Genomic DNA, 19,617 nt, shown 5'->3' with positions numbered 1-19,617 from the left:
GTTAAACTTTTTTTAAAGGATTTCTTCGGGCAAGTGAAATAGATTTGGGGCAAGTATATTCAAACTATTTGAATAATTTACTTGCCCGACTGGGCAAGTGCTTCTAAAAAGTTATGTAGCACCCTGTTTAAAGAATTTGGAAAATATTCTCTTCACCATAGTAAACATAGCTGAGTTTAGAATGAATTGTGCAACAACCAATCACATTAAGGACAATCTACTAAAGACATCAAAGACAATAGAGATGTTGTCTCATTCATTTCATTTAATTTCACTCTCTCTCTTAAAAAACATCAAAAATATATACATACATGTGGATATATTATAATTGTAAATAAAGGGAAGAGAGGAATCACAGAGTTTAAAGCATTTGTTTAAAATGATTCCCTATAAATATAAAACAATTATCAAGCCACATAATTATCATATCAATATTGTGAATTAAATTGTGTCATTGGAAACCAGAGAGAGAGAGAGAGAAAGAGACGAGGAGCTCAAGAACTACCATATATTGGGAGAGGTAGAGAAATATAGACAGATAGACAGATGGATAGAGAGAGAGAGAGTGAGAGGTTGAGAGAGATTACACATTTCTCTCATATCTATATTTATGACATATATTACTTTCTTTTGCATTAAACATTCTTATACAATTCCATGTACATATGCCTTAATGGTTCAAAATAATCAATTTCATAAATTTTGATACCTTTCCTCAAATTATTAAAAATGAGTGAAGAAAAGCGAAGAAAATGGAATTCGACTTACTAATAGATGTACAATATTAATCAGAATCACCGGAACTTATCATTTCCAATAAACTTTTCGAGAAGGTTGATAAGTCTGTTGTAAAAGGGGAATAAACCCCTTTGATCAAAAGCACATAATAATACATCATTTTAAAATAATTGAAAAAGTAATGGAATAAGAAGCTTATTGATGCGATGAATCAAAAAGACTGCAAGAACTGGTTTATTTTTCTGCCTAATAATTGAACAGAGAGAAAACAGTGGCAGGAGGATCATTGCCTTATCTACTGCTTGATATTCTACAATTTCTTTGCTCTTACAATTACTTGTATTGATTACCGAGCAAAGTAATTGATATTTTTGCAGTTTACTTGCAAGCCACTACCCAACGGGTGCCACCATTTTGACTGCATCAATGATACTGGATATGACTGCAATATGGCTGCTGTTGGCATCGATGCCCCTAGTGGCACCATGGAGTTATCACGCAACTTTCTATCCATTCTATTTAAGTCAATGGTTTTGTACTACCCACACATATTAATCATTCAGTCAAGACAGTTGCTAACACAGAAAAATCACTTGCAGATAAAGCAAATGTGATATATATTTTGTGAGTGATTTAAAATTGAATATGAATAATTCCAAGACCAACCACAACCTAAATAAATTTTGGACAAATATTCTGTCTGACAATTCCGAACGATTCTGAATAAACCACAAGCAAATAATGGGAATTAAGTTTACCTATAACGCTTAGACTAAGGCAGCATAGTGAATGAAAAAGTATTACGTTTTTGCTATCAGGGCTAATTAAATGGCAATGTCGGAAGCTTAAAAACACTACATGTGTAAATACAAGGAAAATATTTCAATATATTTTTAGTTTACCTCATCTGCAATGAAATAACTATGAGAGTGCACATATAGGTGAACCATACTGTCATATGCACATATATTCATTATGGAACATGACAAGCCATCCTCTTCCAAGGGTCATGTACTGTTCGGCCATGCCATATCATGTTTTTCTTGCAGTAGAATCTGCTAAAACTGACCTTCTATAAGTTGAATAATCACCCTAGCTATGCCTTTCTCAGATCAAAATAGGCAAAACATGGTATAAATTATACAATAAGTCAAAGTTCGCTTAAGTCAAACAAATATCTGTGGTCTCAAAAGATCTGACTTGGGTAGATCCACCTGTATACTCTTTATTCTTATTTAATTCATTCTAAGGATATAATAGTCGTAAAGTTGTAAAGTATCAAATTATCTTCAACCCATGTACCGAGGAAAAGTGACAAATAGAATGGAATCTGAATAATAAGTAAGTACAAGAACATATCATATTAAAGACTTTTATTTACAATGTGAATATATATCTAACCATCCTTTCTCTGTCATCATTTATAATGCAGACCTGCCAACCTCTGGGAAAAAAAAAATTGTATTCTGTAATAAAAAAAACTGTATTTTCCCCCAAAAAACTGTATTTCATAATAAAATGCGTGGCACGCGCGCTCATCGCGTACTGTCGTATTTTGGTTGCATAAAAAGTACTAAATACGCCAAAAACGTACTTGTTGGCAGCTCTGATAATGACAAAAAGAAAGAAACCGAATTATCTAAAAGTGAAACAGACAGAGAACAAAAAGTGGATTGGACATTCTTTTTTCTTACAGACAGACATTTAAAGAAGACAAAGAAAGAGATGTTTTACAATAAGGAAACAATGTTACTACTGAAGTTGATAAAAAATAAAGTAACCACTCCCAAGTTGAATAAAAAAAATCTGAAAAGTACCCATACTTTTCTCTAGCTTCTTTGAAAAATATTGTTTGAATATATTGATTCCAAAAAGCATGACAAATTTGTGAGACCTTGTTGACATAAGCCTTCCTATAGTTCTTAAATGGCATCAAAAGACATTTACTTTCATTTTATGGAATCAATGGAGTTAGCTGCATCCAGTTTAGAAGATTTAGAGGATTTGCTTAAAGATTTAGACCTCTCTTAGAGCATATCTGGTTTATCAGTAGATTATAGTTTTGATATACAAAGTATACTGGTATTTGAAATGAACAAACAGTTGAAAGATATGTACTGTTTCCATTTACTGTAATGGCTAGGGCCAAACAAAGCTGATTACAACATAAGCAGACACCATTGTGGGACACATTTTATGATTTCTTGATATAAAAAGATAAAAAGTAAACTTATGAATATCAAGAAAATTCGTTTTTGTTGTTAACAAGAGGCATTTTTATATCAAAAAATACTTCATCATATTTCTTGATATAAAAATGCCTCTTGTTAACAACAAAAACAAATTTTCTTGATATTCATAAGTTTACTTTTTATCTTTTTATATCAAGAAATATGATGAAGTATTTTTTTAAGACACCTTGCCTTGCATAGATTGGCATATGCAGGATAAAAGACCTAGTGTTACAACCCGCTTAAAGATTCTTTCATCTTAACGCACAATGGATGGTGGGTCTAACGAATAACAAACAGAATAAGATAGCACACTGCGGCCATCAAACTCTGGGTGTTTGAAATGAGGTATTAAGAGCACCAGCTACATCAAAAGATGACATGTGAGCCATCTTTCGAGGCCCACATTCATTGTTTCTCATCATGAGTGAGTTACAATCAATCATTTATAGTGACGTATCCAGGGGTCAAGAGGGCATGTGCCATGGCGGCTACTTAAGGCGAGGGGCAAAAAAAAAGGGCAAAAGTGATAAATGGGGGGACAAGAAGAAAGGAAGGAAAAAAACTTTCTCTGTACAAAAATTGTATGATCTGATAGACAAAGAAGCAGCAAAAACCTTAAGTTGGAGGGACATGATTTCAGATAGTTCTACTATCAGTTCTTTGAAGGAGAGCTTGTTTCCCCTAGATACGCCACTGACCATTCATACTTCAGTCACATTTGCTCTATGGCGAGTCGAAAACAACCGTTTTAACATTTTTTACCAGCTACATATAGGTGTTTTGAATAAAAATGAATAAAACGGCCGTTTTCGACTCGTCGTAGGGGAAATGTGACTTAGGTATTATCAATAAACAAACTGGTGACAGAATTTTCTTTTCTGTTCCTACTTCAATGCATTTGCAAATCTAAAAAATATCCATGTAATACTCAGGAAAAGGCTCCCCCTATACCAGATTTTAAAGATATATCAAACCATATCAACCATGAAGAAATTTAGATTTTTCTAAGAAACTCAAGCGGTGCAAAAGATAGAGATTATAACTATTCTTTGATACAATAAAAATGGATGATAAATTTATATCACATAGAATGATCATCAAGACAGAAACAAAAGTCATGAAAAAGGAATTCTATGAAATACATATACATACATTTACTTGTTTACTGTAATCATAAAATTTGTGATGATGAAACAATCAGTGTATAATACACAGCAGAAGAACAGGTCTGGACAGGTTTCACAAAGACCAAGAATAAAAAAAAAACTTTGGAAAATACAGCAGGACATTCATGTCTCTAACTGATTAAATCATTGGTCTCTCAAGGGATTTTAAAATTTCAGCAATTAACAAAAAAAATGCAAAGCAAGCTGATTTGTGACCTTAAATAAAATGTCCCTTGAGACACCAATGCAAATTAACATTAATAAAACCATGGATCTTATTAGTAGGATCCATGATAAAGCCAACAGCTGGAATGAATGGATGTTATAACTCATATCATTTAATATTGGATCCTGTGAAACCCACCACATTTTTCAAACACTTTTGCTAATGATGATTTACATAGAAAGGGTTTAATCCTCTTTTGATGAACACTGAAAAAAATATTACAAGAGAGCATGCTATGAAGTAGGTTTTCACTAAAAACTGTTATAAGCCACTGAAACCCTTGAATCCGATATTTGTTGGCCGAGGGCATATACTTGATTGTGAGCATCAGTGCTCATTCATGAAAAACTCCCCTGAAACCTTTTTAACTGTGTAACTTGGTTTAATTAGTATAGGTGCTGAATATAACATATCAATATGAATTTAAGCCCATGGGTCCTCTGTGGAATTATGCTCCATGGTACAATTAGTGATGTTTGTTATATAATGTATACATGTACCTGGGATAAGAAACTATCTATAAAAACAATAATCAGAGGCATGATAGTTTAAAGAATAATCCTTACAAAAAAAAGGGGTTTCTTTCTGATGAAAATTTTTAAAAATGGCAAAGCTGCCATAATTATCTATCTTTAATAAAAGTGAATTCTATAAAAAAGAATCTAGTCTACATGTCTCATTCTTCAGATTTAGAACATAATTTCATTCAAATTTTTTTTTTGCTTGAAAAAAAAAAATTGTTCCCCTTAATATCTTTTTGTAAACCATACATAACCGCATATATACCCGAAAGATGTCCAAAACTAAAAATGAAATGTCCCCCTTCTATAAGCTACAAATAAACCAAGGCCAAGGCCCTATACCATGTACAAAAACATAAAATAAACAACATAATTTAAATATGAAATTCAAGAAAATAATAAGAAAATATAACTCTTTTTTTTACATCAATGGTTCCTAATGGACAATACTTAGTGGAAAATTTTAATGTTTCATTAAGTAATTTATTTGGTGTAATCTAATTGGCATCAATAGCATGGCTCTGAACATGTAACAAAGGGAAGTTAGATTTAAAGTTGAGTTATTAATAAGGGAAGCTACTTGAATTGATTGAAATGTGTGTAAATCATCTAGAACAGCGCTTCTCAACCTTTTTTTTACTCGAGGACCACTTATAACTCTTATATTTGTTTCGAGACCCACCTACAAAAATTTAAGAAAATGTCAATTTCGAGGCAAAAATGTTTCGTGAAATTTGAACACAAAGCTCTGAAGCACATTCTAAACAAACAGTTTGAGAACTATTCTGCATTTGCAAATGTCCGGTAAATGGGCGACAATTAACTACATACACATGAGGTTCACATTAAAGTTAGATCGAAACCATATAGTCATAGTGTGATTGATACCTAAGCGTGCTTTAGTTTTGTTTGACCCACGTAGACTGATCTGACATACCATGTTCGAAGAGGTCTGTGAAAAGTCTATAGTTTAATTTTTTGTTTCTCCTTTTTTTTCTCCCTCTAAAGCTTCTCGCGGCCCACCGTTTGAGAAGCGCTGATCTAGAATGACCCCTTTCCTACATAAAAAGGGTGTTTCTATGGCTGAAAATATGTCGAAAATGCCTGAATTAAGACTTGAGACTGAAAAGTGGCATCCATGGTTTCAAAAAACATTTACTGTTAGGACCATTAGATAATCATTTGAAGTTAACCATGGCTTGAACTAATTGCCTCAGAAAACCATGTTCCTAGGATTGAAATGGTGGCCAAAGAACACATCCCTAATTTTTAATGACAATAGACCTGGGGCCCGTTGCATAAAACTTTTTACCTGAGAAAACTCAGGTCGTTCTTACCGGAGTTTTTGCCATGTGTTAGAGTCAATGGCAGAAATCAGACTAACCTTAGTTTTCAGTTTTTACCAGAGTTTTCTCAGGTAAAAAGTTTTATGCAACAGGCCCCTGGGGGGTGTTTCACAAAGATCTAAGTATGACTTAGAGTTGCACTTAAATACCAAGTTGCTTACGGTATGATAGGCTTGACTGCATTGGTCAGATCGTGTCATGAGGACGCGCACTACTGCGTATCTATCAATAAGATCGCGCGTTGCATATCATGTACGCGTCTGCATTTAAGTGCGACTCAAGTCATACTTAAATCTTTGTGAAACATCCCCCTGTTTGAATAAATCAGCTATGTCCAGAAGCAAGATCAGGCATATTGAACAGCTTATATCATGCTATTACTACACACATTTGCCCTTCCTCTTTTTCCCCCCAAAGATGCATCCACTTCTCTAAGTTTTCTCTCTTTATTCTCTTTTTTTTATCAGTATCTCCACAACCCCATTACATACCATCTCAACCCACATTATATTATCATTACATTTTTTTCCCCAATTTTTATTTCTGTTCTAATACCTAATGCTATACCCATTTCATACAATCTAAAACGGATTCACTTTGTTTATAGTTGCCCATAATTTCCCAATTCTACTAGAAGATGCAAAAATAGAATGATTATACTTGCTTTCTATATGAACTCTTGTTTTGAAAATAATTTGAGTCATTGCTTGCTTCATTGATACTATAACAGTTGTAAACAACATAGGGGGCAGGGGACACCCTATAGATTTGTTTAAAGAAGAAAAAAAAGAGAGAGAAAAAAAAAGAAAGATAAAAGGAAGAGAAGAGGAAGAAAGAAATGTATATTAAAAAATTGAGTTGTGTAACTCTATATTACCCCTCTTCTTCCCGAGAATAAAAATGACTTCACCTTCTTAGTGGTTTTGCCCCCTATCAATATACCCTAGTGCTGCCGTTCATCATTGAATTGTTATATGTGATTTAAATGGTTTATCATACTCCTCTTTCTATTTAATTTATTCATGGTGTATTGCATTTAGTATGTTATCAGTATGGTTGTCATAACATTTACAGAAGAACAATTTCAATGATGTGAGTTATAAAAATAACAACTACTGAAAATGAAAATCAAACAAGACTTGGGCATTTCAACAAATGTTAGAGAAAAACTTTAAGGAAAGGGAAGATCATCATGCAACATTTCACTTATGATTTCCTGCAAATTTTGGTGTATTTTTTATGTGTGCCTGATGGTCAATTTTGCTGATGGTCGATGTCACCTATGTCAGGGCAGTTGGACACCAACCATTCAGTGTGACACCTTTGAGCATCTCATAACCTCTGCAGGCAAAAGTGACTCTAATTGATTTCACGTGTGCTTGTATACAACCAGGATTTTAATGATCAAGATAGAGTTTAACATGGAGTCAATTTTTTTTTCATTTTTCATCTAGATGAGCAAAGAACTTCCCCGAACCTTGGTTTCGTCTCTGTTATGCTATTTTCTAGCTAATGCAAGAATCTTTTACTAGACTTAACCTCTATTTCAATAATAGCCGAAGTAGGAAAAAGGAAGTTCAATTCATCTGACACAAGAAAGATTCACATTCGGCAAGTATTCTTTAAATGTGAATGGGATTGAAGATACACCTGGTCCAATATTATGGCAGTCACTTCAATATACTTGGCACAGACACAGAAATTATCCATCTTTGTGATGACAAAGTCATCACTTAATCTTTGGATGTGAACTGGGTCTTCTGTCTTCCAAATCGACTGTGTATGAAAGGATTGCCTCCTTCCATGTGATGCAAGAACACACTTCAGTGATGTTTCCGATGATGTCGTCCAACGCTAGAAGTGCGACCTTATGCTGGGGAAAGTTGTCAGCACTGACAAATTGTCATTATCCAACAGTTACCAAAGTAACAATCAGAGAATTGTCATTCTCAGCAAATCAAAACCAAGAAAAAGTTGTTAGATCTGACAACTTGCTGGACGGCCAACGTCAATGAGACACCCTCCTGATGGACGTCTGCTACAATGCCATCATATCCCCGTTTAGAGTTTCTATTTGTTCTCTAGGTGAGAAATGTTTGTTCCTGTATGTACTATGACTTAGCCACAGGTAAAGGATGTGCTTCTGTATTTAAAACCCAATCGCTTAATGACATAAACTCGTCATCTGAGAATAAAAGGTAGAGGTATTTGAGAGTCTCTGCCAGGAAGAAACTTTGTTGGACGTCATCGTGGGCCACGTTGGTAGCGTAGACATCTTTGATGCCTGAATACCCGTCTCCAACTCTGCAGTGTGCTTCTAAGGCCTGGACGAAAAAGAAGAATAAAGAGAAGGGAAAGAAAAATGATAATGTAGGCTTAAGCAGGGGGTGCAATTTATGCCTCTCTCTCTGCTACAACTGCTTGTAAAAGAACAGACTTCACCATCTATTTTGTGTCTATATCCGGAGTGACTGACTACTGTATAATATGAAATTTCATTACAATATTTTTGGCCAAGTCCACCGCAACAGAAAATTCATTTGAACGAACAGGAAAAAGTAACTTGACCTTTAAATTCGCTGGTCTAAAATAATCAAAATTTGAACATAAAATAGCTTGTGGATAAAAAAAAACAAGTGTACATCATCTATATATGCCAAGGTATTATCTAGATTTTTAAATCCCTGTTACACAAAAGCTCAATGATTGATTATAGGGATGATTTTAGAGACTGATTGCATTGATCATTATGTGAAATCAATTATGCAAACCAACTTTATGATCAATGACTATGCTTTGTGTAATACAAAACTATTATTATTGTTAAAATAGAAATAGTCTGCTTCACGATACGGAATAAAATAACGAGAAATGATTGTTACCTGTGCAGCTTCCCATCCCCACTGCCTATAGAGGGGATCTTTGGTGAGTCTGAAGAGTACAAAGTAAGACTCTATAGTTTCTGGACGTAGAATGTAGTACTTCTCATTCTGTCTCATGGCAACCGCCTCCGCCCTCCCTTCAAATCTAAAGGCTTCCGGTCCAAGCTTGGTTGCTGAGGAGAGAGAGACAAAGGAATTCAAAATATGAGCTAACTTTCATCAATATTTGTACTTCTACAAGAAATTTTGAAACAGAAAATCTGCAAGTTTCAGTGTCCAGCTTGGTTGCAGGGAAAAGACAAAGGAATAAAAAATATCAATTCATTTTTCATCAATATCTTTATGTTTAAGAGAAAAGCAAACCAGGAAATAAAACGACTGAGCTGATAGGAACGCCAATGTATGATAGACACAAAAGATATGAAAAAATTAGGATTCATTACACCATCATTTGTGCAATCTGACCATCCTCTTCATCTCTAGGTTGTAACCCTGAACATACAGAAACTGTAACCTAAATCACAAAATGAATGGTGTTGGCAAGCTGTAGGTAGTATCCCAAATCATCCTGGAAATCTTACAAAATGAATGGTGGCAGGCTTTAGCCACTTCTAGGTGGTTGATCCTTCTTCATATCACTTAACACTTCAAAAAAGATAAGCTGAAGAAAGTCATTTTGATCTCTGAGCACTTATCCTTCTTGTTGATATATGTTAATATACTTCCCAGAGTATACATCTACAAGAGAAATCTTACCTCTTTTCTCGTAAGATAAAGCAAATCTGGTACTTGTCCTTCTTCCTCCTGCTATCGCTGAACTTACTACCAAGAGGACACACAAAGACATTTTACCTGGATTATATGACGGCTCAACTTACTACCCATCGCACACTTCTATCGGTCAGGAGATATCTTATCTGTATTATCTGTGGCAGGTCTTGGTGATCTCTTTGCCCATCTCTAGATAGTAATCCTTCTTGCAGCTATCGCTGAACTTACTACACAGAGCACACACAAAGATATATAACCTGTATTATCATATGATCTGTGGCAGGTCCTGGTGATCTCTTTGACCATCTCTAGATAATCCTTTTTGCAGCTATAGCTGAACTTACCCACCCAGAGCACACATACAGATTCCTACCTGTATTATCATATGATTTGTGGCGGGTCTTGGTTATCTCTTTGCCCATCTCTAGATGGCTATAGCTATAGCTGAACTTACCCACCCAGAGCACACATAAAGATTCCTACCTGTATTATCATATGATTTGTGGCAGGTCTTGGTGATCTCTTTTCCCATCTCTAGATAGTGGTCCTTCTTGCTCTCACTGAACTTGCTACCCAGAGCAAACATTCCACCAGAGAAGCATGATAGATGATCCATCTTCTTGTCGACTCGGCTGGCACGGATGTCTCCAAAGTATGTTAGACCCCCTCCAGATTTTTGCTTCATTTGATGACTCTCCATTGCCTAGAAAATCAAGGTCATAGAAAGAAGAGAGAGAAAGAGAGTTAAAGAAATGGTTAGAAAAAAATCATGATTCATCCCTCAATCACAGAACTATTCATATGTGCTGGATGACTGATTTGTTTCGTTGGCTGGTTTGTTTGTTACAATAAGATGAAAATTGAATAATTGATTGCTTGTAAATTGGCTGAAAGGGGATTGACAGCTCAAAGAAGAAACCAAATAAAAAAAATCAACATATTCTTGTAATCAAAACGACAAAAATAAAAACACTTTATGTTCCATTTTGCAGCTTGAATATTCAAATATGATCCCGGGCATCTATAAATTATTCTCTTTAAATCATTTTAATAAAAATGAGGATGAGTGAGATTCATCAGCTTGAAAAAAGACAATTTTTTGATCTAGATAAAATGTTAATCCACAATCTTTCCCTAATTGCAATACGACATACATCCTGCATATACTTGGTAATGCAATATCTATCATCTTAAAAAGGGAATGTAGACTTTCTCAATCCCAGCAATCAATAGCGATGCAATTAGACTGAGAAGCACAAAACAATAAGTTTGATAAACAGCCTGCTATAATTAGATGGAGTAATATCTCCATACATCATAAACTGACGTTGAGAGACCTGATTCTACATCTTCAATTATTGACAATCCAATTGAGGAACGCGTCTGGATTCTCCTTTTCCCCATTGTGAGGGATATGCACAATGTAATTTCCTCTATCCAAAGTAAAGTCACCTGTCCCTTGCAAGTGATACTCTCCCAGTGCTTTCATACCATATCCATCACAGAAAATACCTGGTATTTTCTTACCAGGAATTCTACCCAGACCAGAAATAACAATTATTTTTGCTTAACTAGGAAAGAAAAGAGTAAAAAAAAATCCCAGGTAAATTACTGTGATCGAGTGGGTTAAAAGGTATTTCCTAGTGTGAAAGCAAATTACTTGTAGCACCCCGCCCTCCTCAAATAATAACAGGTAGGTACTTTATAAAATAATTATCACTTTCACAAGAATTTCTCCATGGAATCAGGATTTGCAATGCAGAAGTAAATTAAGGTCTTCAGATGAGAGGCAAAAAGAATATATTCTTTGTATATACATACAGGAATCCTGTCGCCAACTCAGCTAGAACTAATGAGAAATTTACTTGGTGTGTGAACAATGAATTATCCGCTAATTTAGGACAGGATAAAACTTCAAGTTCATGTAATTTGCAGGTATTCTTGTTATCTGACGGGTATGAACGCTCCTCTTATAACATCAACACCATGAAGTGAAAGACTACTTCAGCCTCTCGACACCCTATAATAGTCCCATATGTATCAACTTATGAAGTACTGCCACATCCATTCAACACCTTGTGATAGTCCGTTGTGTATCAACTTCTAGAAACCTCTTACTCTATTTCTCCACACCCAGTAATAGTCCTCTGTGTCTCATCTCAGCCTATAATTTGCAGTACAACCTTCAGACGCTAAAATGTACCAAATTCTATCAACCTTTGTTTCAAAATACTAATAACTACCTTGTCATATTTCTTTCCAAACAGACCATCATATGTCTCTTCATAATTCTCTTGTTATATCTCTATCACACTACCATCTCTCACCTTACTCGCAATTAAACCATCGCTTAATAATCTAATCCAATAATCTATTCTACCATCATCTCCCATGTTTCACATCATTATATCATCAGAACTTCTCTTTTTTACATACTTTTATATAAACATCATCTTTTTGAAAATTTGATCACTCCTCGCCTTTTCATCACATAGCTCATCTTTTTTCTTATTTGATCATCTCTCATCTGACCATCATCTTTCATCTTCCTCTGCATTATTTTCATTGCCATCACCATAGTCATTCCCACAACTAACATCTCCATCAGCATCTTCATCACTTCTCCTCTCGCTTTCTTCATCATCTGGAATGATCTCCAATTTTCTTAGCATAATTTGTCCTCTCTTAAATCTTTCCATGAATACAACTCTAGCATACCAAATCTCTGATCCCACTGTCAACTTAAATTAACAATCTTCCCACACACACATCACACCACCTAAATCTCTTCTATTGCATCCTGTGATTTTTGTTGATATCGTCAAACAATCAAATGATATCATCATCTTCAATCGCTCTCTCTCCGTCAACCCATCCTGCCCCAGCCAATAAGACCGTCCAGACTCCTGACAGATAAACCTCATCAGATTATATTAGTATCCTTCTACTAATAGACCAATATTACCACTGCTCATCAACTCAGATGAAAGCCGACTGTATGCCCACCCCATTATCATCTCCTCCTCCTCCTCCTCTATATCACCATCGATTCACAATGGATGATATGATGATAAACCATCTTTGGTAGAACCGACGATCACGTCAAATCTTTAATTGGACTCCTCTGGCTACCGTTATTGTTTGCCGCACAAGCCAATCAGTCTATTCATGGTGTTTCAGTAATCCATAAAGGGTAAAATATTCATGGTAGGTATGGTTCATGCACTTTTTGTCTCATACAATACATACAAGGAAGGCACACTCGGATGAAGATGTTTAATACTTTGAGAAGTGTTTCTTTATCAAACACAAAGAAGAATGTGGAAAATATCATAAAAGAGCCGGTTACGCTAAAACCCCATTTTCACTGCAAGCATGATCCTCTGAATCATATCAAGAAAGGCAGCTGTGGATCCAAGGGGCGGCTGTAGGTGCGGGTGCACCCCATAAAATTTGAAATAAAGTGATACACCAGGTAGAACATCTTCATTGCGCACCCTGTAAAATGGGCGAGGACCATTTGGCTAACTTTGCACTCGTAAAAGTCTGAATCTTCATCCATGTCTGAAAGGCATAAATGGATGGAGATGTTAAGGATGAATATACTAGAAACTGTACGTTCTATTGAAAAAAATTGTCAGACACATTAGAGTGTATGAATCTCAAGGTGAAAAATAAGGCCTGTTTTTATTGCACCTGATTGTGCTAAGATATCATGATCATTGGTATACACCAAGGCAAGCTATTGGCACCTGTCTTGTTTTCAGTACTGAAAGAAGGTGTAGTCTATATGGTAGCATTCCACTTCTGGGCAGAAAAATTATTACCATGAACCCAATATGATGAGGATACTACTTATCCTACCATCTCTGATAGGCAGACTGGTAGGAATGTGTCTAACTTTAGTATGCCAATGAATCTATTTTTATTCAAAAGAATATAATCAACTCTTATGTTTCCTCAAGAGGTCGGAAAAAAAAATAGATGTGGTTGTTACAAACTTCAACAAGCACAGTTAAACAAAATCAGTGAAAAGTTTAGATCTATATAGTTTTCATGTATCTCGTAAACATTGGTTCTGGTTACACAGTATAACCTCGACCTTATTAATGAAAAGATAGGATAACCACAACTACACAGGTAAAAAGTCTACAAGCACAGATAAACAAAATCAGTTACGTTTAAATCTATATTTTTCACATATCTCTTGAACTTTGTTTCTGGTTTTATACTGTTTAACCTCGACCTTATCAATGATAAGATAGGATTACCACGTGGCGAGATCAACCACAAAGGTCAAATCTTCATTGTCTATCAAAGTTTTTCATGTCAATATAATGAATTGACATTTAAATCATTGATTTTTTCATAAGTAAATCGGTTAGACCAAATACTTCTGCTTTTCATCACTTTATTCACTGTTTCCTTACCAAATTCACTTTGAAATGGACCAGAGTAAACTACATGTATACTCAAGAGAATGTATCTGATTTTCATTATGATATGAAAAATGTAAATATAATTAGAAATGAGGGATATTCAATTTACAACTTTCTTTCCTGAATCATCTTAAATTTTCATCAATTTTTTTTTCATCAAACGTCATAGACATTGTTCAATCTTTGAAAGACTCACCACTCAGACAGTGTAGCTTTTAATGACTAAATTGTGAATGCTTCATCATCATCATGGAGTGATTTTTAAGTGTTTATGAAGTAGGCTTCATGTATAGAATCAGAAATACTCTGCCTTTTGTTTACGTTACAACTATCAGAAACCAATAATAATGAAATTTTAAATAAAAGAGGAAAGAAGTTTTCTGTAATCTATAAAACACTTGTGATGAAGAATTGAGTAATCCATAAATTCTGGAATAGAGTACAATTCATCACCATATGGAGTTCAAATGGTGTTTAAAGATACTTCAGCGTTTTTTACGACAGCATCAATTACCTGCTAAACCACTGATAGAACAATGAAAAGAAAAAAATATATTCAGTCGTTGGGAGAACTTGGCTCAGTAGTTATGCATTAAGGCGCCAATGAAAACAGTATAATCTATTCCCAGACAATACATGTATATAAAAATAAATATTATTCAGAACCACAATATATAATTTGTAAAATGGTTATTGAAATGATGAAAAGAATAAGAAGATGCCAAAAAGGAAAGGTTCAATGAAGTAAACTCTGACAGGGATTCCTTCACTCCATGATGTCGCTATACTTTTTTTCACCAATTTTCAGGAAATGAGCGAAATCAAAGTGCATTGAACCATATGAATTTGGAACATCAAATTACCAATCAGAGCTCTAAAATTACCATTAATAGTAAAATAATAAGCATGATTTCTCTACACCGGTGCTCAAAGCATATATGTGCATGTATGTTTGAACTTCTTCAATGGATCTGTGTCTCATCGTATTATATTTATCGGTGAAGAAATAGCACATGCCTTTTATTTCCAAGTAGCAACGATTCAAATGACGAATATAATTAACATTTAAAAAAATCTCTTGATTACAATATTGAGTAGAAGATTACAATGAATTTACCCCCCCCCATGATTATAGTGCAATTTTCATAGATCAAGCAATCAAGTAGCAATGCATAATTGCAATTGTAATTAAAGAATTGTTTCATGCATATACTGTATCACAAGACTGAATGATGCATGTAAAGGGAGGATTGTTCAATCAACATTTAATTCAAATCAAATTACTTCATTCTTGTTAATATGTCACGAGATGGCTTAGTTTTAATCATGGAGAATCAGCTCGGATTTCTACTTTAAGGAGCTAGCTGTATATAGCTTCACTAATTCTTGCTGTGCCATATATATTCAAACATATCACAAAGGTTATTTCATATCTTGCTAAAATCTTTTGCCCCCCCACCCCAGGGGGAAGAGCTCCACAATAAAGCATTCTCTGGATACCAATTACTCTACCAATAAATTACAGTCAAGAGATCAAATTGTCATTCGCCAATGACTTGAATCAAATTTTAATGAAATGGTGAAAGTAATGTATGGTCTTTTTAGCTAAATAAATCATTCACACTTTAAAGGAAACCAAAACCTAAGAAGAGAAGTAATCTTATTGGAAAGAGTAAAATGAGAGGAACAATTTAAAAAAAGTTTCATCAAAATCAGTTATGAAATAAGCAAGTTATGGGAGTTTGAAAACTCTTGATGCACTTTCTATGGGCATCCTCAAATCGGCAAACTTGGTTCAAAATGGCTGATTTTGTGGACAACTCTCCATTTGTTTTGTACACAAATTTTCAGATTTTCCTCATTATCTTTCAAATTGCATCTTGCCTCCTTCTGAGAACAACATATGTCATGGGAAAATATAATCCACACCATATATGTCAAGGTCAGGAGGAGATAATGTGAAATATGTAAAATAAAGGGGAAATCTGAAAATATGTGTACAAAACAAATGGAGAGTTGTCCACAAAATCAGCCATTTTGAAGCACGTTTGCCAATTTGAGGATCCACATAGTAAGTACAACAAGACTTTTTAATTGTCCATAACTTGCTTATTTCATAACCGATTTTGATGAAACTTTTTTTAAATTGTTCCTCTTATTTTACTCTTTCTAATAAGATTGCTTCTCTTCTTGGGTTTTGGTTTCCTTTAAGGAAGAGCCTTGTATCACTAACTTGATGGAGATACGTCACAAGGGAAGTGCATCTATAATTATGTTTGTCTGCAAGCTGTCGCCAGGAATTGAGTAAATGGCTTCTTTTATGGCCATCTATCATATTCCTTTAAAAATAACTTGTTTTGTTTCATGTATCAATATTTACTATAAAGAGAAGTATTGTTAAATGCAAAAGTAAGATCTGAACTTCTGAAGTAAGTGCAAGTAGTCAATATTATGGGCTTCAATTGTTGATGCATTGTAAAATTTTTGACATAAAACATGCCTCTTCTTTTACTAGAATTTTACATCTTTATTATTTTCTCACATTTACTGCTAAAACGTGACATCATTTAATAATGTATGAAGTATTGCTCACATTCAGAGGTACATGTATACCAAAAACAGCACATACAAACTATGAATGATAAAAGCCATGGTTTCCCAATTTTGTTATTGTAGAATAATAGTGAACTGTTAGGATGATCTTTGTACATGAAGTACTCTGAGTATAAAAGGCCAACTCCACCACATGAAGCGAGTTTAATCCAATGAATTAAAAAGGGAATCAATAAAAAAATCGACAATGTCTGATAAAAAGTGAAAGTGTCGCAGCATTTGAAATTTACGATATTTTTTTTCTAACCACCATGCTCTCAATGAGCATGTTAGTGATATCATCATAAAATCATGAAAATGAAAGAAAATACCAATTTTCTTAACAGATGCATGCATACAATAATTTCTCCTTCGTAAAACAAGTTGGCAGAAAGGAAATTTTTACACATTCCATGAATAATCATGGGATAATTATTTATCAGTAATTAATTTTTATTCTAGAAAAAGAAAAATTCTTTCCTAATAACATTTATAAAAAGGTGATCTTATTATTGAGTACGCATCACTGTATGCTACATTAATTGCAACTCAGGGTTACTGTATATAAATTTCTTTGTTATATTGAAACTATGATGGAACTTACGCTTATTTTCTTAAAAATTCAATGCATCTTCAATATATATTGTTAATTGTAATACCCAACACGTTGGCATGATAGAATCTTGGTATTTATGCAATATACATGTCACAATACTATATCTTTTATGCAAGTTCTGCTTCCTAGAAAAATTGAAAAAAAAATCAAATGTAAATGCAGTTTAATCTGATTTTGATACAAAGGTATTACATTCATTCTAGCACAATATACATACATGTACAGTATACCAAACAGGCAGCATTTTTCTGCTTGTACTATTGGACTCTATACTCGGAGTCTACACAAGCAATACAAAGAGTTTTATAGAAGCAGTACAAATGAGTAGATTCATTAAAATGTATTAAAATACATATTGCTTTTACTGCAGTGAAATGCAACCGTCACACTTGTGAAACCCGACCAAACCTATTGTGACTGTTTCCGATGACATACCATGGGTCAGCTTGGAGTCGGTTTCATTGGTGTAACTGGAAGTATAATGGACAACATGACCCAAACAGTCATCCTTATATTGTAAGAACCCAAACACAAGCTGTTTTTGCCATTATCTGAAATTGAGACTAATGAAGCACCCGCCTTACTCTTGGCTGGCTATGCCCCGCCCACTCTTGGTCAGATGCGTTTAGATTTGTAATAATATCATCCTCCACATTCTTGTTTGATACAACCCTGTTCTTATAATACATAAGAGTGCGAAAAAGTTTTTTATTTTTTTAAATTCTTACAACTCAAATTCCAAACATCAATAATCAAAAGGATATACTGTATAATCATATAATCACATACAAGTTGCATATCTTTCTACACGCTTAACTTTGTTTTGGATTGGTATCAAATTATCACAGAAGCAACACTAGAACAGTCCAGACTATTCTGGTCCTCTACTTTTGTGAATAGAAAAAGTCTGAACCCAGTTCATATCCACACAATCATGAAAGGGGTTATGAACCCATACATTAAATATATACCTGGTTATAGTTTACACATTGGCCCATATTCTGAAGACAGGTTTAACTTACACCACGGTCTAACTCTGTGCTAAAAATCATGGGGAGCCAAAAAATTACAAAATTCTGTTAAATTGTATATTTCTCATGTTTACATTTTGTTTCCTTTTGCTTTCATAATGAGTAAAAAATACTAGTACTACAAAATATTTCAATAATCATTCCCAGACAATCATGTACAATTGAGTGTCATGTGAGTAAATAAATTGGATGTGTACAGTAAGGGATTTGTGGCCCAATTGGCTCTCCATAGTTAAACCCCAAATTTAAACCAGGATTTAATTTTGACCAGAGTTCAGATATGGGCCTACGTCCTCAATATTGTTAAAAAAAAATAAAAAAATTATGCATGGCATACAACCCCAGAGATGAACCAGTCCAAGTGATGAATGTAAGAACATACCCGAGTGACAAGACGATGAGATCATCGTCAGAACGCACCCGTATGACAAGAAGCTGAGTGTAGAGACATTGTCATTTAGTCATCATATAATTGCTGCTCTACCGATTACGGTTCCTTAGCGAAAGAGGTATGACCCTTTGGCGCATCTGCCAAGTGAGGCCCTAATGCTATGTGAATCCAATACCAATACCATATACTCTGGAGCATAGACTTCAAGCAAAAAGCAAAATGGTCTAGCATTTCTTAAAGCTATCATGGTATATTTGACAAGATAGATTATGATCAAGCAGGATTTTAGTAATTTCTCCATGGTTTCTTGTACAAATTCTAGCAAAACTATAGATTGTTCCTTCACTCCAACACATTCCTACATGTATCTTAATACCTACAATATCTTCTTTTGACCTCTTTCTCTACATTTTTTTGCATCTCCTTATTCTCTTTCTCCAAGACCTTCTCCTCCCGGAGTTCTCCTCCTCCTTCTTATCCTCTTCCATCTTTTTCTTCTTCTTTTTTTTCTTTTTATTCTTTCTCTTATCCTTATTTTTGTTCTTTTTGTTTTACTGTTGATGAATATTTACCTTATTCTCTTTTTCCAAGTCCATCTCCTCCCGGAGTTCTCCTCCTCCTTCTTATCCTCTTCCATCTTTTTCTTCTTCTTTTTTTTCTTTTT

The 19,617-nt window shown here is 34.4% G+C and overlaps 1 protein-coding gene across 1 annotated transcript; it reads right to left on the bottom strand.

Moving 5' to 3' along the window:
• Positions 1–245: 245 nt before the first annotated feature.
• Positions 246–12,556, bottom strand: LOC129259144 (mannosyl-oligosaccharide 1,2-alpha-mannosidase IB-like). The gene is made up of 4 exons (XM_064098915.1): positions 12,482–12,556; positions 10,368–10,587; positions 9,114–9,286; positions 246–8,555 (listed from the first exon to the last, which is right to left on the bottom strand). Exons 1-4 carry the CDS (start codon positions 12,554–12,556, stop codon positions 8,343–8,345), a joined length of 681 nt encoding a protein of 226 aa, XP_063954985.1. The 3' UTR covers positions 246–8,342.
• Between the last annotated feature and the right edge of the window lie 7,061 nt (positions 12,557–19,617).

The sequence above is a fragment of the Lytechinus pictus genome, chromosome 4 (assembly GCF_037042905.1).
Source record: "Lytechinus pictus isolate F3 Inbred chromosome 4, Lp3.0, whole genome shotgun sequence".
Classification (NCBI taxonomy): Eukaryota; Metazoa; Echinodermata; class Echinoidea; order Temnopleuroida; family Toxopneustidae; genus Lytechinus; species Lytechinus pictus.
This window is presented reverse-complemented; position numbering and strand designations above follow the sequence as displayed.